At 54.5% G+C, this 24,675-nt stretch overlaps 10 protein-coding genes across 10 annotated transcripts; 3 read left to right on the forward strand and 7 right to left on the reverse strand.

Moving 5' to 3' along the window:
• Nucleotides 1-619: 619 nt before the first annotated feature.
• MAM_08282 (ebs-bah-phd domain-containing protein) lies at nucleotides 620-2,190 on the reverse strand (the record flags this gene model as incomplete). The annotated part of the gene is made up of 4 exons (XM_040827080.1): nucleotides 620-1,219; nucleotides 1,287-1,417; nucleotides 1,480-1,773; nucleotides 1,890-2,190. 4 exons carry the CDS (start codon nucleotides 2,188-2,190, stop codon nucleotides 620-622), a joined length of 1,326 nt encoding a protein of 441 aa, XP_040674926.1.
• A 1,334-nt stretch (nucleotides 2,191-3,524) lies between these two features.
• MAM_08283 (Autophagy-related protein 22) lies at nucleotides 3,525-5,610 on the reverse strand (the record flags this gene model as incomplete). Its single annotated transcript, XM_040827081.1, has 2 exons — nucleotides 3,525-5,137; nucleotides 5,319-5,610. 2 exons carry the CDS (start codon nucleotides 5,608-5,610, stop codon nucleotides 3,525-3,527), a joined length of 1,905 nt encoding a protein of 634 aa, XP_040674927.1.
• Nucleotides 5,611-7,127: 1,517 nt separating this feature from the next.
• Nucleotides 7,128-7,715, reverse strand: MAM_08284 (uncharacterized protein; the record flags this gene model as incomplete). The annotated part of the gene is made up of 1 exon (XM_040827082.1): nucleotides 7,128-7,715. The coding sequence occupies one exon, from the start codon at nucleotides 7,713-7,715 to the stop codon at nucleotides 7,128-7,130; it is 588 nt and encodes a 195-aa protein (XP_040674928.1).
• A 450-nt stretch (nucleotides 7,716-8,165) lies between these two features.
• MAM_08285 (CORD and CS domain containing protein) lies at nucleotides 8,166-9,304 on the reverse strand (the record flags this gene model as incomplete). The annotated part of the gene is made up of 3 exons (XM_040827083.1): nucleotides 8,166-8,487; nucleotides 8,564-9,113; nucleotides 9,202-9,304. The coding sequence occupies 3 exons, from the start codon at nucleotides 9,302-9,304 to the stop codon at nucleotides 8,166-8,168; spliced, it is 975 nt and encodes a 324-aa protein (XP_040674929.1).
• A 364-nt stretch (nucleotides 9,305-9,668) lies between these two features.
• Nucleotides 9,669-10,041, forward strand: MAM_08286 (glutaredoxin domain-containing protein; the record flags this gene model as incomplete). Its single annotated transcript, XM_040827084.1, has 2 exons — nucleotides 9,669-9,863; nucleotides 9,916-10,041. The coding sequence occupies 2 exons, from the start codon at nucleotides 9,669-9,671 to the stop codon at nucleotides 10,039-10,041; spliced, it is 321 nt and encodes a 106-aa protein (XP_040674930.1).
• A 64-nt stretch (nucleotides 10,042-10,105) lies between these two features.
• MAM_08287 (Pyruvate/Phosphoenolpyruvate kinase) lies at nucleotides 10,106-11,304 on the reverse strand (the record flags this gene model as incomplete). Its single annotated transcript, XM_040827085.1, has 5 exons — nucleotides 10,106-10,371; nucleotides 10,573-10,840; nucleotides 10,900-10,925; nucleotides 10,997-11,089; nucleotides 11,151-11,304. The coding sequence occupies 5 exons, from the start codon at nucleotides 11,302-11,304 to the stop codon at nucleotides 10,106-10,108; spliced, it is 807 nt and encodes a 268-aa protein (XP_040674931.1).
• A 946-nt stretch (nucleotides 11,305-12,250) lies between these two features.
• MAM_08288 (Nucleic acid-binding, OB-fold protein) lies at nucleotides 12,251-12,947 on the reverse strand (the record flags this gene model as incomplete). Its single annotated transcript, XM_040827086.1, has 4 exons — nucleotides 12,251-12,266; nucleotides 12,333-12,502; nucleotides 12,566-12,646; nucleotides 12,699-12,947. The coding sequence occupies 4 exons, from the start codon at nucleotides 12,945-12,947 to the stop codon at nucleotides 12,251-12,253; spliced, it is 516 nt and encodes a 171-aa protein (XP_040674932.1).
• A 2,193-nt stretch (nucleotides 12,948-15,140) lies between these two features.
• MAM_08289 (DUF962 domain-containing protein) lies at nucleotides 15,141-15,926 on the forward strand (the record flags this gene model as incomplete). Its single annotated transcript, XM_040827087.1, has 3 exons — nucleotides 15,141-15,173; nucleotides 15,322-15,405; nucleotides 15,471-15,926. The coding sequence occupies 3 exons, from the start codon at nucleotides 15,141-15,143 to the stop codon at nucleotides 15,924-15,926; spliced, it is 573 nt and encodes a 190-aa protein (XP_040674933.1).
• Nucleotides 15,927-16,607: 681 nt separating this feature from the next.
• On the reverse strand, nucleotides 16,608-17,258 carry MAM_08290 (uncharacterized protein; the record flags this gene model as incomplete). The annotated part of the gene is made up of 1 exon (XM_040827088.1): nucleotides 16,608-17,258. The coding sequence occupies one exon, from the start codon at nucleotides 17,256-17,258 to the stop codon at nucleotides 16,608-16,610; it is 651 nt and encodes a 216-aa protein (XP_040674934.1).
• A 3,276-nt stretch (nucleotides 17,259-20,534) lies between these two features.
• On the forward strand, nucleotides 20,535-24,339 carry MAM_08291 (carbamoyl-phosphate synthase arginine-specific large chain; the record flags this gene model as incomplete). Its single annotated transcript, XM_040827089.1, has 4 exons — nucleotides 20,535-20,868; nucleotides 21,036-22,717; nucleotides 22,785-24,161; nucleotides 24,232-24,339. 4 exons carry the CDS (start codon nucleotides 20,535-20,537, stop codon nucleotides 24,337-24,339), a joined length of 3,501 nt encoding a protein of 1,166 aa, XP_040674935.1.
• Nucleotides 24,340-24,675: the final 336 nt, after the last annotated feature.

Genomic DNA, 24,675 nt, shown 5'->3' on the forward strand with positions numbered 1-24,675 from the left:
AGCAAGCAATACTCCTCGCCGTAAATGGTTGTTTGAGAGGGGAAAAAAAAAAGCAACCATAACAAAATACAGCAAAACAGCCAAAACCCCGAAGGAAAACACTGACCCAACGCCATGCCTGCCTGCCCCTGTATGCATCCAGCATCAAGCAGCCAACGCCCCCCAAGGCTCGCAAATCAGTCATATCCGATACGTCTCCTCAAAGACAAGAAGGAACGAAAGAAAAAAAAAAGGCCGGACAAATGGAAAGAACCCAAGATGCGCGCGCGCAATCTCACCCTCCTGCCCGTGACAATCCTCCTCGGTGTTGGCTGCCTTCATGCTCACACCCCTCACACTGTCTGCTTTGTTGCCCAAAATGTACCCGTAGCCCGACCCGGCAAAAATGCAATATGTACTGCCGCAGAATGAGGGTCGGCAGCCATGGCAGAGACTGTCGTACGGGATTGAAGCGGGCCAGATGCCCGGGTGGCATTGCTGCGTACCATGCCGCTCGGTTCGGTTCTGCTTGTGTGCCACGGTGACCCCGACGGGAAGAGGCGGTGGGTTCTCCCCTTGTCCCTTTTTTTTCCCCTTTTCGAGAGAAAATAAAGATAGACAAACAAAAGGCCAAGACTCATCAGTCAATCATCCTGCGGCAAACCAGACACTGTGCACGCTCCGTCCACGTTCGGTCCCCGCCTCCAGCGTTGGCTCTCAGATCACTTATTACCCAAACCATTGGCCCGTCGTTCATCTTTAAGCTCGCCTCAAACAGCCCCTCGTATGGCTTGTCCTGGATTGCCTTCTTTCCCCGCCCCTTCTTCGCAGACGCCGACTTTGCGCTCCTGGGGCCGACCGAGTTGGGCGGCCCGGGGGTGGGCGTTTGTGTCGGGCCCTTTGGCGTGCTCTCGCTGGTTCGGCCGCCAGCTGCATGATTTCCGTTCTCGCTCGGTCCCTTGACGTCGATGGCCGGCGGCGTGCGCTCCATCTTGCTCTCCGTCGGCGTCAGCGGACCACGTACGTCCTCGTCCATCTCCCTCTCCGTCTTGACCAGTTTTTTTTCCGCCTTGTCGGAAATGTGCGGCTTGTCGGTCCCCAGACGCTCGTAGATGCGCAGTAGACTGTCGTGTAGCAGGCACTCGTAGTGAAGCCATTGGCCGCAATCTGCGTTGGTGCAGCCGATCAAGGTCTTGTCTGGGTTCGCCGGGGTCTGGCATTTGCAAGTCAAATCGACCGACTGTTTCGGGAAGGGTCAGCATCAAACCATGACTTCGTGCGAGGCCGAAAAGGAATGCCGTGCATACAGATACCTGCGACGTCCGGCAATTGAACGCCTGCCGCCAGTACAGCGCATCCTGCACCTCCTCGTCATCCGACTCGATCCACTGATGAACCGTGGCCTTCATCGCCACACTGACAACGTTGATGACGTCCACTGTTGAGCCACGTCAGCACAGAATGCATTTCGAGGGCGTGCGAGAACGAGCCGCGCCTTACTGTGATTCGACGCGATCAGTTCGTTCTGGCCGTGATAAGGCTGGCGGCCGCTGATGGTCTTCTTGCCGTCCTGGGTTCCGGGCGGCAGCTCGTCGGGAGAGTACATCCAGTAGATGCGCGCGTATACGTGATGTTCATCAGCGGCCCGGACCTCGAGAATCCGGGCAACCCAGTAGTCGTTTGACTGCAGCAAGTTTCCCGCGTCCGCGTTTTTGCCCGTCGATTTTTGGCGCTCAATGGTGGCCTCGTTTGCGACGTAGATGAAATCGTCGTTGCAGTACTTGTAGCCATTCACTAGTGGACAAGAGGCAAAGCTGGTAAGCAAACAAGCGGCTTGCCTTTGCGCAGGGCGGCGCCGGCGGGAAAACGGGAGCAACGAGTGCAGGTGGCGTCGCGGGGTCTTGACTCACAGACGAAGCTATTATATCGTGTCATGTCCTGCCAGCGCTTCCGTGGCTCGACGGTGTAGGCGAGATTCATGGACTGGTTGGACCTGAACTTGCCCCGGGGCTCAAAGGGTGACATCTGGACCAGCTCCCTTTTGTGGTTGTTGGGAGCCGGGCCGTCTTCGTGGGCGTCGCGCTTCCTCTTCTTGGCTATGTGGTCGCGATCCTCGGCGCTGGGAGCAGTGACCATGGTGATGGTAAAGGGACAATCGGCGCGGTTCTCGTCCGTGACGGCACGGGAGCGCCTTCGAGATTTGGAGCTCATGATGGGCGGTGGCTGGAGGGGATGAGGCAACAAAAGAGACGGGAAGCAGAAGGAGACCAAGCGCGGCGTCTGCGCGCCCGAGTTGATCAAAGAGCCGCGCGTGGGAAAAAAAAAAAACGCCGGTGTGGAGGTGGACGAGTGGGAGGGAGGTTATTCGCGACGCCGGTTGGGCCAAGCTGTACGGAATAATAAAAGGCGGGCGAGACCTCGAAGCTGACTGGCAAATGAACACGACGTGCAAAAATGCTGCCAGTCCGCCAAGAGAGGAGGGCAAGTGGGCGGCAGGCGGGCAGGCGGGCAGGCGGGCAGGCGGGCAGGTGGGCAGGCAGGCGCAGTGGGCAGACAGGCAGCGCCGAAGAACTACTTGGGAAGGAGGTGCCGCACGCAGTTGCCAAGCTGAGCTGCACAGGAGCGACCAAGTACACGGTACCAGGCACTGCTTGGCGTGGGCGACCCCGGACTGAGTCCTGGGCACTTTGCACCCGCATCCTCGGACTGGGTGGCAGCCAAGCCAGCTAACGACAATCTTCAAAATGTTAAAAACCTAAAAGTCAACTCGAGCAATAAAGTAGCCGGACCAGAGCCCAGCCCTGCTAGGCAGAACGGCCATCCAGGCGCCACATGTGCACAGGCAGCACCGGCACCGACACCCTACAAAGCCCCGAAACACCTCGCGACAAGCTGACCAACAGGGACCAGTCTAGCCGCGTGGGCGTTAGTCTGACCGACTCGCCGTAGAATATTCCCCGCGCTTCAATCTAGGCCTCGAGTCGAACCATGATACGGGTTGCCACATGGAAAGGAAGAAAGAAAAGAAAAGGGAAAAAAAAAAAAGGGCCTGCCTCTCGACCAACCAATTTCTCGCCAGGAACCAAGACGGACGAGAGACCAGGTGAAACGCCAGACGACGTCAGTCGATGGCATTGGTTGACCGTTTGCCAATAAATCACGTACTTGGCATGTTTCAAACACAGTCATGGCTGGGAAGAAGCTCGAGGCCGGCGCGGCCGAAACCAAGGCAGGACGCAGTACTAGTCATGTGCCTTGTTCTCATCCATTCCCTGGCCCTTTCTATACCAAACGTGCCCCCATCTGCAATCTATCTGTCAGATATCGTAGCCGCGATGATTCGCGGCGTAAATTCCGCCGTCCAGACAGCATTCGCCAGCCTCGATGCCGTATTGACAAGACCTCACAAGCTTCTGTCGTCATGTGCTTCATGTCCCCTCAACGCCATCGCTATGCAGTTGGTCCTACGAGACACATCGATAAATCCCAACATGAACAACATCCGCTTTTACTCCGCACACTGTGTCAAACATCCAAGTGATGAGCTAGCCAACATCCTCGTCCTCCACCAGATGTGCTCCTTGCGATACGCACACTTCTGAGCCCTCTATCTTGGCCGCCAGTCGCTCGCCCTCCTTCTTTCCTCTCTCGACATTGATTAACCATATCAACGGTGCTGGAAGACCAACCAACGCCCCCAGAAACCAGAACGCAGGCCGAATGCTGCCCGTCCGGTCGATGATCGCGCCGACTATGGTCGGCCCAAACACGCTCGATCCCTTGTCTGTGATGGCGTAGAGAGCGTAGAACGCCGCCTCGGACCCTGGGGGAATCAATTCTCCGTATAGCGAACGGCAGTAACTGCTCAGGCCGCCCATGACAAGGCCGTATATCGCTGCCAAGGGATACATCTCCCATGGCTGCTGGAGGCCGAGGACACCCCAATTCTTCACAAACGGGAGATAGCCCATGAGCCCATAGAGTGGTATCAGTTCAAAGAGAGCGATGCAGACCAAGATGGTCTGATGGGCTTGCAGCCCCAAGCCTCGTGAGACCATGGGCCACCCAAATGCGCCGAGTATTCCAGCCATGGTTGTAATGACGTTGATCATGCCCAACGCCCAGGGACGCATGTGTAATTGTGTCTTGGCGAATAAAATGGCGGTGCCAGAGGTGGTGGCAATGGCGTCCGAAAGTAAAAACCATCCTGCAAGGAACAGCATGATGTCTGCTAACCGTCTTGCTTGTTGGATGGTGCGGAAAAGAGACTTCCACGCATAAGTCAGGTAAGGAGTCCATCCAAATGCGCCTTTCCGTCCCGTCTCGACCAGTGGCGGTCCAGGTCTTGGTCGTAGCCACAGAGCTGGCGGGACGGTAAACACCGCCCACCAAGACCCGATGACGAAAAGGACCACCCTCTGAGACCACGTAGAGTTCTTCATGGTGAGTAGAATGCCAATGGACAGGCACTGGAGGAAAAGGGCGGCGATGTAGCCGATGCCCATGCCCTTGGCGGACATGCGCGAGGAGAGCTGAAGTTCGGTCGAAGTAAGTTCTTCGTGGGTTGGTACTCTTCGAAGTCGCGGACCCGACGCAGTGCTCTCGCCGGGCAAGAGCGGCGACGTTGCGTCCGTAGCATCGTCCCCCAGCGTGCCAACTGACTCATCGAGAGCTCTGGACTCTAGTGCAGAGTCGGCCAAGTCCGGCGTCGTTCCACGGCAAGCATTCAGCACCTCGGGATGATTCCGCACCAGTAGTGGCAAAAATGAATTTAAAAGCACAAACGACGCGCCAAAAGACGTATTGGAGAGGATGGTGAGAACAGCACCGAGGATGTAGTTCTCCCTGTTGATAAAGATGTAGCACATGACGGAGAAGGCGCCGAGCCAAGCAAAGGTCAAGAGGAGTTTCTTTCTGTAATGTCCATGATCGGCCGCACAACTGATGCTCACGACCAGGAGCGCTTGCAATAGAACGCTGACCGAGAAGGTGTACATTGCAAAACTGGCAGTGTTGATTTCGAGACCTAACACGTAGACGACGCATTGCCCGTCATCTCCGCCTTTGCTGTCGCTCGATCCGCACGGCTTCGTAGGGTCTGAAACCAGTACACCGTTTTCACGGGCCAAGGTTTCCAGGAGAATGGGAATGAATGAGCCTGTAGAGAGAGCCTAGTCAGCATTACAGAGATTGCTACTATTTGCAGTCACTGCAGGCACTGTCCCCGGCCACATGCAGATAACCCGCCCACGGCCGAACCACACACTGATATATGAGGCCGCATGTTGAACAAGCAACACCATTGCATTGCGTAGCAAGAGACCAGATACCAGACTTACCGATTCCACACACCACATACACCTCGGCCGCAAAGCCATACATGTACCAGCCAAGCAGTTCCTTTCCGCTGGTCGGTCGCGCATCATGCCCCGAGTAGCGAGGCGCCCCAATTGGGCGCCAATCGCTGTCACTGCTCCGCGGACTCATACTGCCGTCGGTCGAGGACCGCTCGTCATCGGCCTCGAAGTCGGACGTAAAGGAGCGGAAGGACTTTTTCGAGAGAATTGAAATTGCCGACCAATGTCGACGGCCTCGGAGATGTGGGCGGGCGGCATGGGCTCGTGAAGGCATCCCGGAGGGGAGGGAACCAGCTGGTACCCCGTGCGTGCTGTTGTTCCCTGGGAGCACGTGATTGATGAGTAGTAGTGGTACAGCCGAGCCAGGACTGGGTTGAGACGGCTCAACAGTGAACAACACTCAACACGCGCGTCGGGAGAATCCAACAAGCTGCTGCCAAAGACCCAAAGTGGATGGTGACTCGTGAGGCTACGAATGTCTTCCCGACGGAAGGAGCCAGAGTTCAAAGTGTAAAGCAAAGTGTGACGACGATGAGAATTCGGCGCAGCCCCAACCCCCACCGTGCACCACCGCGGCAGTGCTGGACCGAATCCCTCATCCGCCTCGCCTCGCACGCCAAGATATGCGCATTCGCATCTCAAAAAGGAATCGGCATGTCTCATGGTTCGACGGCTGGGAAAACTCAACCGGCCAAATCAACCGGTCCAGTCCCCCTCCCTCACTCGGGCAGTAATGGGCTGCATTCCCGCATCATGTGCGCTGCGGCGTGGACCATGGGATTGTGGACGGCATTTCCACGCTCCGTACTCCGTATTGTAGCAGCAACAGGCACAAGGGTCAAATGTACGTTGTCTCAAGTTACGGCCCCGCGAGGTTTTGCGCAACATCATGTTCGGGTACGGCCACAGCCAGCTTGTCTCGGGAGGGGAGGGAGGCACTTCCACCACGGAGGAAACTACTCCAGGTCTCCCGGGCGGGGTTCAGCACGGATGGCGGTGGGCGGGTTCTGAGGTTCCAAGTTTGCAGGGGCGAGTGAGTGTGTTGATCTCTCCTCCGTACTCGGGATATATTAAGTTATATCCACTCGACCTGACATGTTGACGTAGCTTGCTGACCCGGTGGCTGGGGGAAACACACCGCCAGCGGCTTTGCAATGTAACGGCGGTTGGCTTCAAGGTTGCTGAATAGGGCCGGTGCCAATGTAGACTGGCTCGTCAATCAGAATGCTAATTTCATTCCTGCCGCCGATGAGCTATCAAGCTTGGGGTGCTAGAGCAAGGTAAAAGATATAGGATATAGGATATAGATCATGATGTGTTATACAACGACGCACTTTAGCACCCCGCCGACATTCTGACCCTCTGACTTGGCTTGGATAGCATCTGCGATGGCACGCACTGGTCGGGTCACGGCCCCATCTTTCGGAAGAGACGCTGCCTCCCCCCGAGCATCCAAATATCCAGGACCTCACCTCATCTCTGGAAGGATGGCCAAGTCAACTACTAGGCAGCCCATTGCAACTCAGAGCACCGTAGTATAAGTGGCAGAACCCACGGTACTGTTGTCGCTTCAGGCCAGGCGGTACGAGGACGTCACGACTCACGACTCACGACTGCTCCCAACAGAACCCACGTCGGGCTCATATATCGTACTTGGTCATGAAAGAAGATGGATAAATGGCCGCAACAGTCGGGAAACGAAGCTGGATATCACCGTGAATTCAAGTTACGCAAACGAGCGCAAGAAAAAAGACCCGCCCCAAAAGTCACCCTCCGCCTCCACCTCCGCCTCTATCTTCTCATCGCAGCAAACAGCTTCTGCTTCAGCCGATCCGCCAAGCTCACGGGCGCCGCGTCGCTCTGCCCCGTCCTCGGCGCCGCCTTCTTGCCGTGCCCATTCGCGACGTGCTCGTTTCCCGCGCCCCCACGACCGGTGTGGTGGTCCTGGCCGTCCTGGCTCGCCCGGTACGCCGACTCGGGAACGACGTCCTTGTCCCTGCGAGCGCCAGGTGCGGAGCCAACGTCGCCGATATTCCCAGCCCCTCCTCGTCCAGTGCTGTACGCTCCGTCGTCGTGGCTGCCCTCGACCCCGGCACGCACGACTTCCCCGTCCACGTATTCCGTCTTGTCGGTGTTGATGTTGCCGGCGCCCCCTCGGCCGTGGGACACCTCGGCCGCCATGCTCGCTGTGTTTGTCGAGGGAGCACGGTACGTGGTGAACAAAAGACTCAAAAGCGTCGTGGCGTGCTTCTTTGTTGCCGAGGCTGGGGGTTGGAGCAGGATGCGAACTTGGAAATGGCCCGCAGGGACTCGGGGGGCCGAAAAAGAAACCTTGACGTCCGAGAAGGGAGGGAAACACATGTGCTGCTTCCCGCCCATGGTCATTAATAATTATTCAGCAGCTCCGATAAGGGTTCCCTAGTCATCTTTCAAAGGCCACCGTCATTGGACATGGCCGTTGAGTCGTAAGCTCCGTTACGTAGCTGAATTCGAGGTGGCCCGGGCAGCGTAGAGCTTATCTCTAGCCAAGTAGCCAACACTAGTCGGCTCTGGTTAATGACATGCTTCGGGTTATCGCGCACGTGGTTCTTCATCGTGCCGGGTATGCCCGATTACGAAAGTACCCTTTTTTGTTTTCCCCAAGTGTAAAGAATCGGGGTGCCACGGTCGGGAAATCTATCACTTCGATGCATGGTAATAATGAATTGCTGCACAAGAATGACGATGCCGTTTGTAGTACACAAACCCCCCTCCGGACGAGCGCGCCTCGGCAACCTATTTTCAACCGCCAAAACTCCAGATCGAAACACCCCCATGCATGCTCTAAATCTACTGCGCCATGCCCGCCCGTCCAACTTGGTATATTTCACCCGTCAACGCCTCATCCCCCCTGAGCACCGGCCACGAAGACCCATCTGCCTTTACAAGAGTGACCTCCAGCTTCGTCCCCAGGATCTTAAACGACGACTTGCTTGTGTCAATCGGTCCGTAGAGGGGCACGTCTGCTGTATATCGCTTCGGCGGGGAATCGCTCGTCATCAACTCGAGAGCAAGCTGTTTTTCTTGAAACTGAACCTTGGCGTTTTCCTTTTTGATTTTCTTGAGGAAAAAGGCGGCAATGACGCAGGTGGCAGTTTGGTAAAAGTCGTGCCTTGCGATTCAGGCCGTGTCAGAAGATAGTACTCCCCAGCACTAATAATGGACAGGGGACTGCGCGGCAGACATACCTGACTGTGCTCAATACCTCCTCCCCAGTGGGGTCCGCCTTGTCCCGGCCATGGTCCTTGTCCCTCTTCCCACTGCCAATGAACAGATGTCTATCCTTGGTCTTGCACCCTTCAATCTTCATGAACTGGTCAAACTCCAAGACTCTTCTCTTACAGCACGAATACCCCTTGCTGCCCTCGTGGAATATGGGCACACCGGGGTGGTGGACGCACGTTTCGCCCTCTCGCGAACTGCCTCTCTTGTATCTCTTCCCACAGGTCCGTCGGCGACATGTGCTTCCGTCGGGGATTTCCAAGCTCGGATCGTCATCGTCTGTTTCTGGAGCAGGCGGAGGAGGCGTAGGTACCGATTGAGGCGGCTGGATGGGCAGGCGGCTCGGCGTGGGCGTTGTGAGCACGTCGATTTTTCTGGCGAGCGAGGCCTCGTCTTCTTTGGGCTTTTCTTCGACGGGAGGAGGTATGTCGGTGGTGGAATGGGTGCCCGTTGTGCATGGTGGTATGGACATGAATTCGTCAAAGGTAAGGACGCGGGTCTTGCAGCATTTCCATCCTAATTCTGCTGTTAGCGTGGCAGCTTCATTGATACCTGAGAAAAGAGAATGCTCCATCAAAGAGGAGAGTTGTCGTGCCTTTTTGACCTTCGTGGAAGATCGGTGGACCGGGATGGTATTCACACTTCTCTGTAGCATCGGTGAAGTTCTTGCCACAACCTTGGTGGACACATTTCTGCGTCGTGGCCATGTTTTCTATTACCAACTTATGGACTGAGCCTCATGAGAAAGCAGGGAAGGGTCATCGGCTGTCAATGGAATCAAGACAACGAAAAAGCCGGCCTTGGAAACTTGATCAAGCAGGGCCTCTTGGCGGGGTGGGATGTTCTAGAAATACCGAGTCAACGGCGCCTCCGGCAAAGTCACCGCCTTCCCAGTTAGATGCGGGGTCGGCAAAGCTCCCGCTGCCCTACCTACTAGGTAACTACTTAGTTAACGTTACCTGGCGGTAGGAACGGAAGGAACGGTCATGCAGCGTTTAAACGAAGTCGTACATTCACACCTCTCCATTAGCAACACTACTGAGCAAGGCTAAGCATCAGCCAGAAATAGCAATGTTTGTCGCCAATCGCCTCTTGCAAGCCTGCAGAATCACATTTTTCACACGCGACAACTGCGGCCTCTGTGCGCAAGCAAAAGGCGTGTTATCTGACGTTTGGGACAAGCGGCCCTTCGCATACAAGGAGGTGAATCTGGCTTTGCCCGAGTCCAACCCCTGGAGGGAGCTTTACGACTTTGATATTCCAGTGGTGAGAACACGTCGTCTTATCCGACACTACTCCCTTCTGACATGGAGACTAGATACACATCAGCAAGGTCAACGCTGGCGAAGAAGAGGTCCACGCGGCCGGCAAGGCAGTCAAGTTGATGCACCGCTTCACCCCAGGACAGGTGGAAGCGAAAATGGACCAAGTCGAGAACAACTAGCTCGATTCGGCGTCACCGTCATCGCCACTGCCACGCAACTCAATCATTTTCCGGCCGGAAATCCCTAATATGAGCCCTTCTTCTCGGAGAGAGGACCGCCCTGAGACGCGCTGAATTGCTGCTTGAGTATGTGATCCAGTGCAGTGTAATCGGCTGATACGCTGATCATGTCGAAGCCCTGGTCGCTATAGAGCTTGGCCTGCTCGCCGCTCGTGGCGTAAATGCCGCACTTCTTGCCGGCTTTGCGACATGCGGCGAGGATTCTGGCAATGGCTTCTTCCAGCTCGGGCGCCATGACTCCATCCAGGATGGGGTGGCCGATGTTGTTGCCTACGTGCCGCTGGTTAGCCTAGCGCCCTCTAAATATATTTGCCCTGTTAATAAGTATATATGGATATACTCGAGCACATTGTCGTATGGAGCGCCATGACCAGATACTTTCAGACCTGGTCAAATACTTTTTTTGCCTCCCCAATCGACGTGTCTAGGTGATCTGTGGTGGGATAGGCACGGGGTGGCACTTGATCATACCGAGGTCAAAGGGTCCGATGAAGAGCACGTCGATGCCCTCGACGGCCGCGATTTCATCGACTTGGTACAACGCCTCTTGAGTCTCAATCTGGACCATCGTCAAGAGAGCTTCGTTTGCCTGCTGCAGATACTCGGTGAATGAAGGCACGGGATTGAAGCGTCCCGGCGCAATGGGAGATCCGAATCCTCGCTTGCCCCAGGGCGGGAACTTGGCCGCCTGGACCAGCTCCCTCGCTTGATCTGCAGAACGAAGCAGCGGTACAAGAATCTAACATGGTTAATGTACCGGCCGCGCCCCGGCCCCCAACCTGCGTCATGCCAACTTACACCATGAGCACCAGCATCCAAGGCGCCTGTAAAGGTCAGCCGCGCTCCGTCACGTACCCTACTTAAGTAGACGGGGAGACACGAAAGGAACACCCACGCTTGACCATCCACGACTGTATATCAGGCAGTCGAACAAGGGGCGTCACGCCCAAGGCCGCAATCGCCGGCACCGCATCGTGCATCGCCCCATCTGAGTATCGTCAGTAAGCAGGCATCCGCGTAAGCAGGCACCTCAAACGTTGTTTCCCTACCGTCAATGTTACCGTGCTCACAATCGACCATGACCCAATCTACGCCCGACCTCGCCAACAACCTTGACACGTTCGCCCCCGGAATCATCTGCCACATGCCCATGGACTTCTTTCCCTGAGCAAATGCTGTCTTGAGCCGATTGCATGCCTCCATGGTGTACGTCTTCTGTAACAATGTCACGACTTGAAATGGAGTTTTTCTCAAAAGTATATTACGCCTGAGAATCGAGCCAATGGACATCCTCGATAGAGCGTGCACGTCAAAGAGTGAAGAAACATAATGCATGGGTCGAGGGACGGCTTTGTATCCAAGCGCTATTGCGGGGACGCGTGGCTCTACATCTGCGGCATCGGCGCACAAATTGGCACTAACCTGCTCGATCCAGCGCAGGCTGCATTTGGGCTTTTTCTTGAAGCGGCTACATACTAACTAATAAGTCACTACTTTTGCATTGGGAATATGAAATGGCTTTTGCGGGGATCGACCGGAGTGGGGGTGACGTGCTGGGGAAACATTGCAGGAGTCGTCCGTGGGGGCCTGCAGGATGTGAGTCGATGTCTAGTTCGGCATTTGTCTACCCCGAGATGGAGGTTTGTGGCTTCGAATTGGCAATGGCCGTCAATTTGCACAAGTGTTTTGATATTCCATGCCTCGCCTCCTAGCAAATGCCTAGGGACGCTGTCAATTGACGTCGAGCAAACCCTGGCCTTCTACTCTTGAGAAGTCAACCACTTCGTGAATACAAACTCCGTCAAACGAGCAGGAACCAGAGCGTAGTAAATTGGCCTTTACCGCACGGTGGGAACCGTTTGTTTCTCTCCACTTTGCATTTGATCTCTATTCAAAGCAGTTTGCCTTTCCCAATCAATCCTTCCTGGCGCTCGCGCCGTATCAAATTCTAATTGTGACATATTATGTCGGGCCACATGGAAGTCGCGTCGCGTACCCAGAGAAACAACTTCTGAGGCCTGTGTCGCACAGGAGGCGGCTAATTTCATTATATCCTCTCAAGGAGACTCGCAAGATTGCTTTGCTGTTTTTTTTATTTGTCTCCAAAGTTGTCGCTTTATATGTAGACGGGTCATAGATTCGTAGCTCATCAGTCCTGAAGACATCTGTGATAGCATATTAGCGATATATTCAGACACAATTGTCTCCGTGGTACCAGATCATCACCATACCCCAAGTAATCCTCCTTGATGCTTCCAATGGCCCACATCTCGCCAACTTCTGTTCTCGTTCCGATAATTTTGACGCGCACGTGTGTCCCAGGTTCGATGACAGTATCCTCGTTATTGGTAAACTGCGGCGGTGTCGCGTTTGGATCCCACTTGATATCACTTGGTATCAGCTACTCTTTGTGATTAGCTGCAACTATTCTTTCAAGAGCCCCCGGCAGCGTAGTCTGTCATACGTGTGCTGAAACGAAAAGCCGCAGTGGACCGGCCTGCGCGAAGAAACCCTGAGGATTGATGGAGTATACTACAGCATCAACCTGGTCCAGTTAGCATCCCCCTTTTTGCCGTGCAACAGCCTCGCCATCATACCGTCTCGCCCTTGAACGGCCGCCAGACGACGGCGCGATAACCGACCGTGAATTCTGCTAGACCGTTGCCCGGAAGAATGCGCCCTTCGGAGATGTCGAACGTGTCCATGATAGAAATTATATAGTAGCTTCCAGCGCAAGTACCCTCCACATCCTTCAACAGCTTGCTAGTGACAAGTTCGTGCATGTTGCGTCCAAAGTAAGACGGATGCAGCGTCACCCTGCGCTCCATATTGTACAGGAAGAACATGGCGGGCTCTAGTCTACTGCAGCAAGAAGCAGCAGTAACCGAGAATTCAGTGTAATGACTAATTCGACAGATGTATCGGCGGGATGGGCGGGCGCTTCGCAGGACGCAAGCACGGCGGACGAGGTTCGCCTCGACTGTTCCAGCTGGCGATGAACAGGAGGATTTGCCGCTGAGGACGGAGCGACGAGGGGCCTGGCTGATCCGGGATCTGGATTAATGTCTGCGTAAGAAGCTCTCCACACCCCGAGAAGTGGACGGCTAGCTCCCAAGTGGGAGTTGGCGATGTGGTTGGAGAACTGGGAGGTTGACGAGACAAGGCTGAGGAAGTGAAAATGCGACTCCAACTGGTGGTCGAGACTCGAGAGGTGAGAGGCAGGTGGCCCGTGCACGACTCGACTGGTCGTGCTTGCCTTAAATGGGGTGCTACCGGTTCATAACGAATGGACGGGAGCAAACAACAAGCAGGGCTCGTTCGTATTTACTTCCTCTTATCCAGCGGACGTAATTGGTTAAACCTCTATAAATCATCATCAGTGTTCCATTTAACGTGGGATTTGCCCGTGTTTGAGGATCATTTCACGGAGCCTGACGACCTGAAAAGCGCCAGAGTCCGCAGAGGACAGTGGGCCAGCAGTGACGACCGAGGCAGCACGCTAGGGAACACACTCCCTCAAATTTGCCTGCCAAAAGAATCTATCTACCTGACAACCTAGCCCGGATACGGATCCGAACGTTGAAGATGCTGGTCTCCTTCAGGACTCGCAGTCTACTGTGATGCAACTGGCGGGGAAGAACCCCGGCACTGGGCCTTCCTGCCTTACAAGAACTTCTCATGTCACGACGATGGATACGTTTGGCTGACACGAGAATACAGACAAAGAATGTTGGGCAGCGGACCTAGGCACCCGCGGAGTACTTTTAGGGAAATTCTTGACCCGCCGTCCCAACGCCACTCATAAGCTCGGTGTACCAAGGAATATTACCACAGAACTGTTACTTGGAGAATGGCCGAAGGCCCAATGACTCTAGCAAGAAGTATTTTGGCGACGTACATATGCTTGTCCTATTCGACGATTACACATCTCAGCATGAGCATTCTAGGATGGCGCTGCGTGTGTATGCACCCCAAGCAGGCCAAAAACTCTAAGCTGTCCTCAGTTTGGGTCAGTTGAGGAAGCCGACCATGAGTCCGCCCTCAACCCTGCAAGTTCAGGCGGGCTTGGTGAGACATTATGTGTCTGTACGCCGCAAAGTCTTCACTGGCGTCTCCTCGGGCAAACGGTCCCGGTCATGCAATGTTCTTCAAAGGCATTGCTTTAGATGCAATGTCATGCACCGTTTGCCATGTCGCTTGGCAGCTGACGGCCGAGGCAACATCCGTCACTGGTTGGAGATACGACTCGGGCAGGAATGCGAACACAAAAGATATCTATCATTTGCAGCCGGTCGACTAGTGTCAACCCTGGTCTCGGCGATAGAGCCGCTTGCGAAGCGAATTGTGTTCAGTAGGGTTCGCGCAGGGACAGCGAATTCTGTCGAGCACTCACTGAGGCGGCCTTGGGGTCAACTGGTGGCTCCAGGCTCCAGGCTTGCAAGCCACTTGTTGCTCAGCACAAAGAAGTGCCTGGGTTACGGACTATTATGCTCTAGACCCACGCCCCCTTACCCGGGGCTGCGCGCTTCGGCGACTTTGGCAGTTGATGGACAACCGAGAACCGGTAGACACTCACATGCTCTCTGTACCTGCAGCCCTTTTGCTAGCACGACGCCCCCGAGGACATGAATCCAATGCCGCTGTTGTATCACACTACGGATAACGGAGCACGGAGTAAACGGACGGATGGAGTCGACTCGCGGCGCTGTGCTTTTGTCGTGGCTCATCATAGTGGCCACCGAAGGCAAGGGCCAACCGAACCCCAACAGGCAGAGCTGGCACATGAACTGACCTGGACGAACCAAACCTACCATGTCATCACTTGAACAACTCATTCACTCCCTTTTCTTTTCGTTTTCATCTGCCATCCACTTCTAATCCTCTTACGCAGACGGGCTCTTGAGGAGGCGCTTCCGCCAACCTTTCCAGCTCGACTTCCTCTGCTTGGATCACCTGCGTTTGTGTCTCAGCTGCTCGTTCAGCCATCGTCCCGCGGCTCGCTCTTGTTTTTCTTTTGGCTGGTGTGTCGCGTGCCCACCATGTCGCTCGACTTGGAACACCACCTTACCTTTGTGAGCATCACCAACTATGGAACCTCAGATGTCCATTGATGTCCAACCCTCGTGCCCAGCAATCCCAATGCCAAAACTCAGCTTCGACTGCCATAGTGGACTCGGTGCGATACAATACTAATTTTTGTTTCCTTTGGCATATACACAGTATGGCGCCTACCACCATAATTCAGTCAACAAGGTTATTCACATCATATGTGTCCCGGTCCTTCTAATCTCGGCCTTTTGTATGGTATGTTCACGGAATCATTGCATCTGGCGTCAACCATATTTGCCCCAGCCCTAATTCTTTTCTAGGCCACGTACTCGGGCACCCTCATTGAGACCCCCAGCTGGCTCTCTGTGCCGTATCTCGACCTTAATCTGGGTACAATTGCGGCTCTCATGTATACGGCGCTTTACTTGCTACTCGAGCCAGTGGCTGGTTTTGTCTTGGCCACATTTTGCTTGGCCGGCACCGCTTACTCCAATTACCTAAGGGCGGAGAACCCAGCTACTACTTTTCAGATTGCACTCGGCTGCCATCTTGTTGCCTGGATTGTTCAATTCCTTGGACACGGCGTGTTTGAAGGCCGCGCACCTGCCTTGTTAGACAACCTGATTCAGGCCCTTTTCCTAGCTCCGTTGTTCGTCTGGCTTGAAGTCCTCTTTAAGCTTGGATACCGCCCTGAGCTCCAGGCTCGCGTCGACAAAAGAATACAGCAAGAAATCGCCAAGTTCAAGACCGCTTCCAAGAATGGGAAGGCCAAGTAGATGGAGTAGCACGTTTCGGAATGCGTGTTGCCCAGCGGTCGGTCATTCAACGAAGTGGCGAGCTGTCATGGGGCGACGAACAGCGTCTGACCGAACCAAAAACCATGATCACGCGCCATCACCATTGCATTCTGGGACATATCAAGGCACACTTTGCTATACGCAAGCATCTTGCCACAGACTATACGTGCCAAACCCGAAGTCTCATTGCAAAAAGTTATTGCTGTTGAGCGGTCACTCTTTGTGTATCAACATGTCTCAAGAACAAGGTCTACCAAATATTCTTTTATTTTTGAAAACGCTACCCCGGGTATGGTGACGGCTCTTTCTTGTCTACCCGAACCGCGCAAGTCGCCCAAATCGGCCGGAAATCTTGTTCATATCGACCCTCTTTTAGCGACTTGATTTTAGTTGATCAACGTCTCGGCGAGCTGATGCTGTCAGTCCGGAACTGAGAAAATCAACGTGTATTATATGGAGGAAGAGGCTGTAAATCGAAATCGGAGGAACGGGCTACGAGGCGGGCAGAGCGGGAACGAAGAATGTGAAAGTGCAGTTCGATATGTGGTGAAAATCAACACAATGGTCAACTTTGAAACCAAAATCAAATCCACCCTTTCAAGTGACGGCGTGTCCAAACACATTCAATCGTCGCTGTCTGCGTACCTGCACCAGGCGGACTCAAAACATGTTCTTTGCCTGCCACTCCGCCTCTTCCCGAGCTGCCTTTTCGCAGCGCATCGATTCCACGGATGACCTTCTTGTTCCGAACAACTCCCATTTACTTGACTCGGCTCCCTTGAAATCATATTTAACGGGGGGTGGCTTCCGTTCTCCCCTGGGTGTCAACCGTTTTTCATGAGTGGAAGACGGGCCCGATGGTACGACACTCTGATGATCGAGAGCGTCGACTGGCATGAGGCTGTCGGCTGGTTCAGTACTGACACGGACGGCACGAATCGTCGGTTTTGATTCCACGAGCGTCTCGCGCGCTGCAGCATTCTTTCTGACCGTAAGAGGCTGCTGGCTTTCATCCTCGTGCTTCTTGTGCGGCACACAAATGTCATGGCTAGGTCGGGCAACGCCGCGGTCCTCTGCGTCGGCTGCTGCGTCTGTCGCATCAGGCGGCGAACCCTCATCACCGGCCTCCTGCGTGACGCCTCGGCCTTTGCCAACCTTTGGAAGGTGCCGAAAGAGCCTTCGACATCGCTGTAGAAGCCTAGTGCTACGACTTTTCTCCTTGTGCTCGGGGAACTTGTTGCGTTGGAGACGATCCTCGGATTTGTGGTGGCGTGAAAACTTGCGTATTTTCTGGGCTGTACTCCCCTTCATTATTACTTTTTGGATTGGGCAGGATGAACAACGAGAAGAGGTGGAAGAATGTAATTGATTCGAGGGGCGGAAAGGGTTCGTGCTTTCCAATGTACGGCAATGTTGGATTTATATTGTGCGCCGAGAGGTGGACATGCGCTGAATGTCATGACGGCCTTTGATACAATTGTCGCAAGATGCAATTTGAGTAAAGATAAAATGTACTGGGGGGGGGATTCTATGTCTTCTCAAAGGACGGGTTTGTTGCGCTTCGTTCTGCCCCTCGTGAAGAAGATGGCATAAAGGCTGTTGAGAACAAGGCAAAACTCCAAGTGTGTTGGCTGTGTTCTGGCTAATTGAGGACTTTGACGTGTGTGTATTGTTTTCTTTCTTTCTTTCTTTCTTTTTCGTCTTCATGTTTATTCATGACGTGTGCGCTGGAAGTTGATGGAGTTGGCAGTGATCGCTTTCGACGCATGACAACTATCACCACTGTCAAGGGGGTGATCTGGGGACTGGGGACAAAACGACATTGATGTACTCGCTGTCACGGGGACCGGTTTACGGACGCCTGTGGTGTCCTCTGAACACGTTCGTCTGCCTGTATGCTTGCATCTGTTACTGTTGACTGCTGGGTACGCGTGCATTCCTGTGTATGCTGTCTTGTACAGTCCATGTTTGTGAATCGTAGTGTGTACTGCAACTGGTAGGGTCTCAAGGTCTCAGGTACGAGGGCCGAAGCGTTTAACTGCGCGAGATCAGACGTCTTTCATCAGCCGAGATTTGAGGTGCCTGGGCTGATGTGTTTGATGTAGAGGGGACTGGCGTTGGTGCATGACGCAACACCTTGGACGACATTAGGAGGTATCCGTCCAGCACCTGCTATCACTGACTTACTAACTGCTGAGTATATTGAGATTATGTAACTACCTTAGGTATATATATATATATGTGTGTGTGTGTATATATATATATATATATATTTGACTGGTGCGTTTCGTTCCCCCAAAGAAAAAAAAAAAAGCTTTCGACTGTGGCCCTCGTATCAAGGTCCCTACCGTCCCGGGCGAGAGTCTCCTTGATCTTGCTAAGATCCTCAAATCTTGATGACGAGGACACCTTTAAAATCGTATTCTCACGGCGAATCAAGGCACCAACGCCAAAGTAAGTAGACCATAAGACGTCTACTCTGCTAGGCATGTCGTTGTAGGTACATCGCCGGCTTCGATACCGGTCCCTTGGAAAAGTCAGTAATCGGTAGTTAACAGCACAGGAACAGAGGGGGGCTCGACTACTTGCAGCGGCTTCAACTCTTGTGACCTTGCCAGCGTAGCCCATTCCTCCCTGCCGAGGCAGTCAGCCGTGAAGGCAACATTGAGGGAGCGTCTTCGCCCCGGCGATGCGTTATGTTCGCACCGCCATCGCCTTGGACCGACGCTCGCCTCCCAAAGCGGATGCAGCTGAAATCCGGTCATCTTGGAGCGTCGGCGAGCCCCTTGGCGGGGAGACGCTTGGCCGCTCATCAGACTGCGAGCGACGTGCCGCGCGTTTCCCGTTGCATAACGGCAACTCGTAATGCTGACAGATATAGGCGGGAGTCTGGCGTATTGCGGGCTGTCTGCCCTGCCCGGCTTCCTTGTTCCCAAGACCAGGGCGAGATGCTCGTCCAATGCTCGTCACTGCGCCTCGGCAACACGGCACGACTTGCGAGCACCGAATGAGCGGTAGTCGTTGATGATGCTTTCCGGTCCCAGAGTCGGAAGATGGAAGATGTCATGGCAGCGTTTTCCATGTCCACGTTTTCCCGCCGCCAGCCCGGCATGCTGCCATCGCATTGCAGGGCCAACCGCCTCTCCGACAAGGCGGCCTTGTCGAGTTCCCTGCGGCGAATCTGTTTCCAGCTTACTTTGACAATGGCATGTCGTGTCCTTGCAATGGTTCTTCCGCCCTCAATATTGGAAAGACTGAATGGCGCAGTAACATTGCTGGAAGTGTCTTCCCGGCTATGAAGGAGAGCCTCTGCCTTATTGGATGGATGGTTTCTCAGGCAGATGAGAATCTGGTCTGACGGCAACTACAGTGGCGTCGTCCTCTTCTTCTGTGGATGCGAGCTCGACTCGGATGCTTTGGTTTCCATCTACCACGTCTCGTCTCGCAGGCAGAAGACAGGTGATGACGACGAAAGGCATTCGAGAAGCTTGGGCATCTGCTGCGAGGAAACAGTCTGGGTACTCAGTACTCTGTAGGTGCGAGGCATGAGGCAGGCCCGCGAACAAGATGAAAATACAACCAGCTGCATTACAGATTACGGTGATGAGTCCTTGCACAACGTGCAGGAGGGTACATTGCCTACCACCCGGCGTGGGTGCCCTGCTACAGGCTACAGTGCTCCTTGAGTAAGTACTTAGTATTAGGCACTTGGGTGCCCGGCGGTGCACATGCATCCAGGAAGTACTTGAGCACTTAACTCTTAAGTACCTAGGAACTCAGTTGACGATGGTCATGATGCATGATGCATTATGCATCATGCACAGTCACGGGCGAGCTGCTACCGAGCAAGTACCTAGGTACTTAAGTACATGCTGAGGAACGGGAGCGAAGCCGTGGCCTTCCGCTACAGGGCCGACTTGGGTGGGCAAGTCTCTACGAGCAGTGTTGATGCCTTGATGCCGACCTCGCACTTCCCACTCATGTCCGCCTGCGGTTCAAGGGGATACACGGGTACTTCAATAGATGATGGGACTTGACACAACAACGCGCGCAAGAAGCGTTGTTTGTTGCGCAACACGCGCCAATAAGCAAGTCTCGACTTGCCCCCCTGCAAGCGCAGTCGTTGCACGAGTTGATGACACCTGAGAGTCCCGTCAGAGAAGCTGTCAACGTTTGATCGTGGATCGTGGGGGCCACGACCCCGCTGTGACCGCCGGAGGGTTTGAAACCATTTAATTGACTTCTGTTGACTGAGTACTTGACTTGCGAGGCCGCACCAACAAATCTCGGCCTTATCTTATCGGTGAGCGGTGACCCGTCCGCCCCGGTCGGAACCTGGGGTCGCCTTTTTTTTTTTTTTTTTTTTTTTTTTCCTTCGAGCTCTCCGTCGTGGCCCTTGATTCGTGTCACCGACTTCTATTCCCTCTCTTAATCACATCTCCCTTTCCACCTCTTCGCTTCGCTGGCCCTCGACACCTGTCCAATCCAATTGGGCCCCGAACATCTAAGCCGCTCGAGGGACGGAGTCATTGAAGCATTGAACACCCCGGGAGTCGTCTGCCGTCTGCAATTTTCACGCGTCCCGCGATGCCTTCGATGCTGGCTGGCCGTGCTCCGATCCTGCTCCGAGCTGGACGGCGTCTTCCTCCAACTTTGCCTGCTCGCGCCAGGTCTCTCACCACAGCTTCCTTGACGTCGTCTGCCCGTGCCTTGCTTCAGCCCAAACAGCACCTCAAGAGACTGGGCACAATCTCAATTGTCCGAAATTACACCTCCTCGCCAGCCGAGGCCGCCCCCAACCCCAAGGCGTACATCAACAGTGGGGTCATTAAACACGCAAAGGATGTCCATGTGAAAAAGGTCCTCGTCATTGGAAGTGGTGGTCTTGCCATTGGCCAGGCTGGTGAATTCGACTATTCAGGTTCGTTCTTCACATCGACCTCCCACCGAGGAAGTCGGACAGAGGTGCACGCACACCGAACCCGAGGACACGCTCTCACCGTCGTGACTCACGTGCTGTCGCAAACATGACATACATTTCGGAGCAAGTCAAAAGGCTCACATACTAACACCGCCCTTTCCACACAGGCTCACAGGCACTCAAGGCACTCAAGGAAGCTGGCGTCGCTTCTGTTCTGATCAACCCCAATATTGCTACTATCCAGACCAACCACACCCTCGCCGACGAGGTCTACTACCTGCCAGTCACGCCCGAGTATGTCAGCTACGTCATCGAAAGAGAGAAGCCCGATGGCATTTTCTTGTCCTTTGGTGGGCAGACTGCCCTGAACCTGGGTGTTCAGATGCAGCGCCAAGGACTGTTCGACAAGTACGGCGTCAAAGTTCTCGGTACCAGTGTGCGAACTCTGGAAGTTTCAGAGGATCGAGACCTCTTCGCCAAGGCCCTAGAGGAGATCAACATCCCAATCGCCAAGTCCATTGCTGTCAGCACTGTTGACGAGGCATTGGATGCCGCTGAAAAGGTCGGCTATCCCATCATTGTCCGTGCTGCCTACGCCTTGGGAGGTTTGGGTTCTGGCTTTGCCAACAACGAGGAAGAGCTCCGCAATATGGCCGCGCGTTCCCTGACTCTGTCGCCTCAAATTTTGGTTGAGAAGTCTCTCAAGGGTTGGAAGGAGCTGGAATACGAAGTCGTTCGCGACGCCAACAACAACTGTATCACGGTTTGCAACATGGAAAACTTCGATCCCCTTGGCATCCACACCGGTGACTCGATCGTCGTTGCTCCTTCGCAAACTCTGAGCGACGAGGAATACCACATGCTTCGATCTGCTGCCATAAAGATTGTACGACACCTTGGCGTTGTTGGCGAATGCAACGTTCAATACGCCTTGCAGCCTGATGGCCTTGACTACCGAGTCATCGAGGTCAACGCTCGTCTCTCCCGGTCCTCTGCCCTGGCCTCAAAGGCTACTGGCTATCCTCTTGCTTACACTGCTGCCAAGATTGGTCTTGGCCACAGTCTACCGGAGCTGCCCAACGCCGTTACCAAAACCACCACCGCCAACTTCGAACCCTCTCTAGACTACATTGTCACAAAGATGCCCCGATGGGATCTGTCCAAGTTCCAGCACGTCAAGCGAGACATTGGCAGTGCCATGAAGTCGGTTGGCGAGGTCATGGCAATTGGCCGAACTTTTGAAGAATCTTTCCAGAAGGCCATCCGCCAGGTTGATCCCCGGTTTGTTGGCTTCCAGGGCGACAAGTTTGAGGACTTGGATCATGAGCTGCAGAACCCAACTGATCGCCGATGGCTCGCCGTCGGCCAGGCCATGCTTCACGAGAACTACTCGGTTGAGAAAGTTCATGAGCTGACCAAGATTGACAAGTGGTTCCTGTACAAGCTCCAGAACATTGTTGACTGCACGCGTGAGTTCCAGGCTGCTGGCAGCCTGCAGGCTCTGAAGAAGGACCAGATTCTCAAAGCCAAGAAACTCGGCTTCTCTGATCGCCAAATCGGCATGGCCGTCAACGCCACCGAGGACGAGGTGCGCGCTTGCCGACTGAGCTTCAATATCCGCCCTTGGGTCAAGAAGATTGACACCCTCGCTGCCGAGTTCCCCGCTGATACCAACTACCTGTACACCACCTACAACGGCTCTTCCCACGACGTGACTTTCGAGGACAAGGGCAAGGTCATTTTGGGAAGTGGTGTTTACCGCATTGGGTCCTCTGTCGAGTTTGATTGGTGCGCAGTCGGCGCCACCCAAGCCCTCCGCCAGATGGGAGAGAAGGCTATCATGATCAACGTGAGTTGAGAGAAAACCATTCCCGCAGTCGCGAAATGTTTAGTAAACTAACGACAAGCAAAAAAAGTATAACCCGGAAACGATGAGCACCGATTACGATTGTGCGGACAAGCTTTACTTTGAAGAGCTAAGCTACGAGCGTGTCATGGATATCTACGAACTGGAGAATTCCTCGGGCGTGGTTGTCTCTGTTGGCGGTCAACTACCCCAGAACATTGCTCTTCGTCTGCAGGAAACCGGCGGTGCCAAGGTTCTTGGGACTGATCCCAGGGATATCGACAAGGCCGAAGATCGTCAAAAGTTCTCCGAGATTCTAGACAGCCTTGGGATTGACCAGCCTTCATGGAAGGAACTCACCTCGGTCCAGGCCGCCGAGAGGTTCGCCGAAGAAGTAGGATATCCCGTTCTTGTCCGTCCCAGTTACGTCCTCTCTGGAGCTGCCATGACAGTGATTCGCAGTCAGGAAGATCTCAAGGAGAAGCTTGAGGCCGCCAGCAATGTGTCGCCCGACCACCCCGTCGTCATCAGCAAGTTCATCGAGGGTGCCCAGGAAATCGACGTCGACGCTGTCGCCTCCAAGGGCGAACTCGTCATCCACGCAGTCTCGGAGCACGTTGAACAGGCAGGCGTCCACTCTGGTGATGCCACACTGGTTCTGCCTCCCGCCAACCTGGACGGCGCCGTCATGGAGCGGGTCAAAGAAATCGCCAAAAAGGTCGCCAAGGCCTGGAACATCACTGGTCCCTTCAACATGCAGATCATCAAGGCAGACGACCCCGAGGGTGGCGAGCCGGCGCTCAAGGTGATTGAGTGCAACCTCCGTGCTTCCCGGTCGTTCCCCTTTGTCAGCAAGGTCCTCGGCCTCAACTTCATCGACATTGCCACCAAGGCTCTCGTCGGCAAGGACGTGCCCGAGCCCACCGACCTCATGGCTGTTAAGCGAGACTATGTCGCCACAAAGGTACCCCAGTTCTCATGGACCCGTCTTGCCGGCGCCGACCCTTTCCTGGGCGTCGAGATGTCGTCAACTGGTGAAATCGCCTGCTTCGGCAAGGATCTTGTGGACGCGTACTGGGCGTCTGTCCAGTCCACCATGAACTTCCGCATGCCCGAACCCGGTGAGGGTCTCCTCCTTGGCGGAGATGTCAGCAAGACGTGGTTGACCCAGGTTGTCGACTTTGTCGCTCCCCTCGGATACAAGCTGTATGCGGCCAGCAACGACGTCAAGAAGTTCCTCGAGTCCACGGCCAAGGACAAGATCACTGTCGAGGTTATCGAGTTTCCCAAGGAGGACAAGCGTGCTCTCCGTGAAGTGTTCCAGAAGTACGATATTCGTGGCTGTTTCAACTTGGCCGTCGCGCGTGGCAAGACGACCCTTGACGTGGACTATGTCATGCGCCGAAACGCGGTTGACTTTGGCGTCCCTCTGTTCATGGAGCCCCAGGTAAATGAGACATATAACCCCCCTGTGCTGTTGTCTTGTCCAACTTGGCACCATTGGCTAACATGTGTAGACGGCCATTCTCTTCGCCCGGTGCATGAGCGAAAAACTCCCTCGCAAGGAGGGCATTCCCTCCGAAGTCCGCCGCTGGTCCGACTTTATCGGCGGCAAGCCCCTGTAGACAAATCCACAGCTAGCGATTCAAAGATGCATGGGTTTCGATGACAAAAGGGTAGATGCCTAATGCACTGTTATCCGATGTGTTTGCTGTGTTGTGGTATTTAGTGATATTCGGAGTCTAGGATAAGGTCCTTGAATTTTTCCTGAAAACAAAAAAGAAAAGGTACCCCTACAGTCTGCGTCTACGGCCAGTGGGAGGATCCACATGGAGCACAGATTGCTACGTGACAGACAACAACGACATGAGCCAGTTCGTCGTGATCAAAGTAGAAAAGGCGGACGATCCCCGGCAAGCTTACAGTCGTAGATGGCCAGAGGGGAGGGAGGGGAAGGGGAA

The sequence above is a fragment of the Metarhizium album genome (genome assembly GCF_000804445.1).
Source record: "Metarhizium album ARSEF 1941 chromosome Unknown scaffold_49, whole genome shotgun sequence".
In the NCBI taxonomy this organism is placed as follows: domain Eukaryota; kingdom Fungi; phylum Ascomycota; class Sordariomycetes; order Hypocreales; family Clavicipitaceae; genus Metarhizium; species Metarhizium album.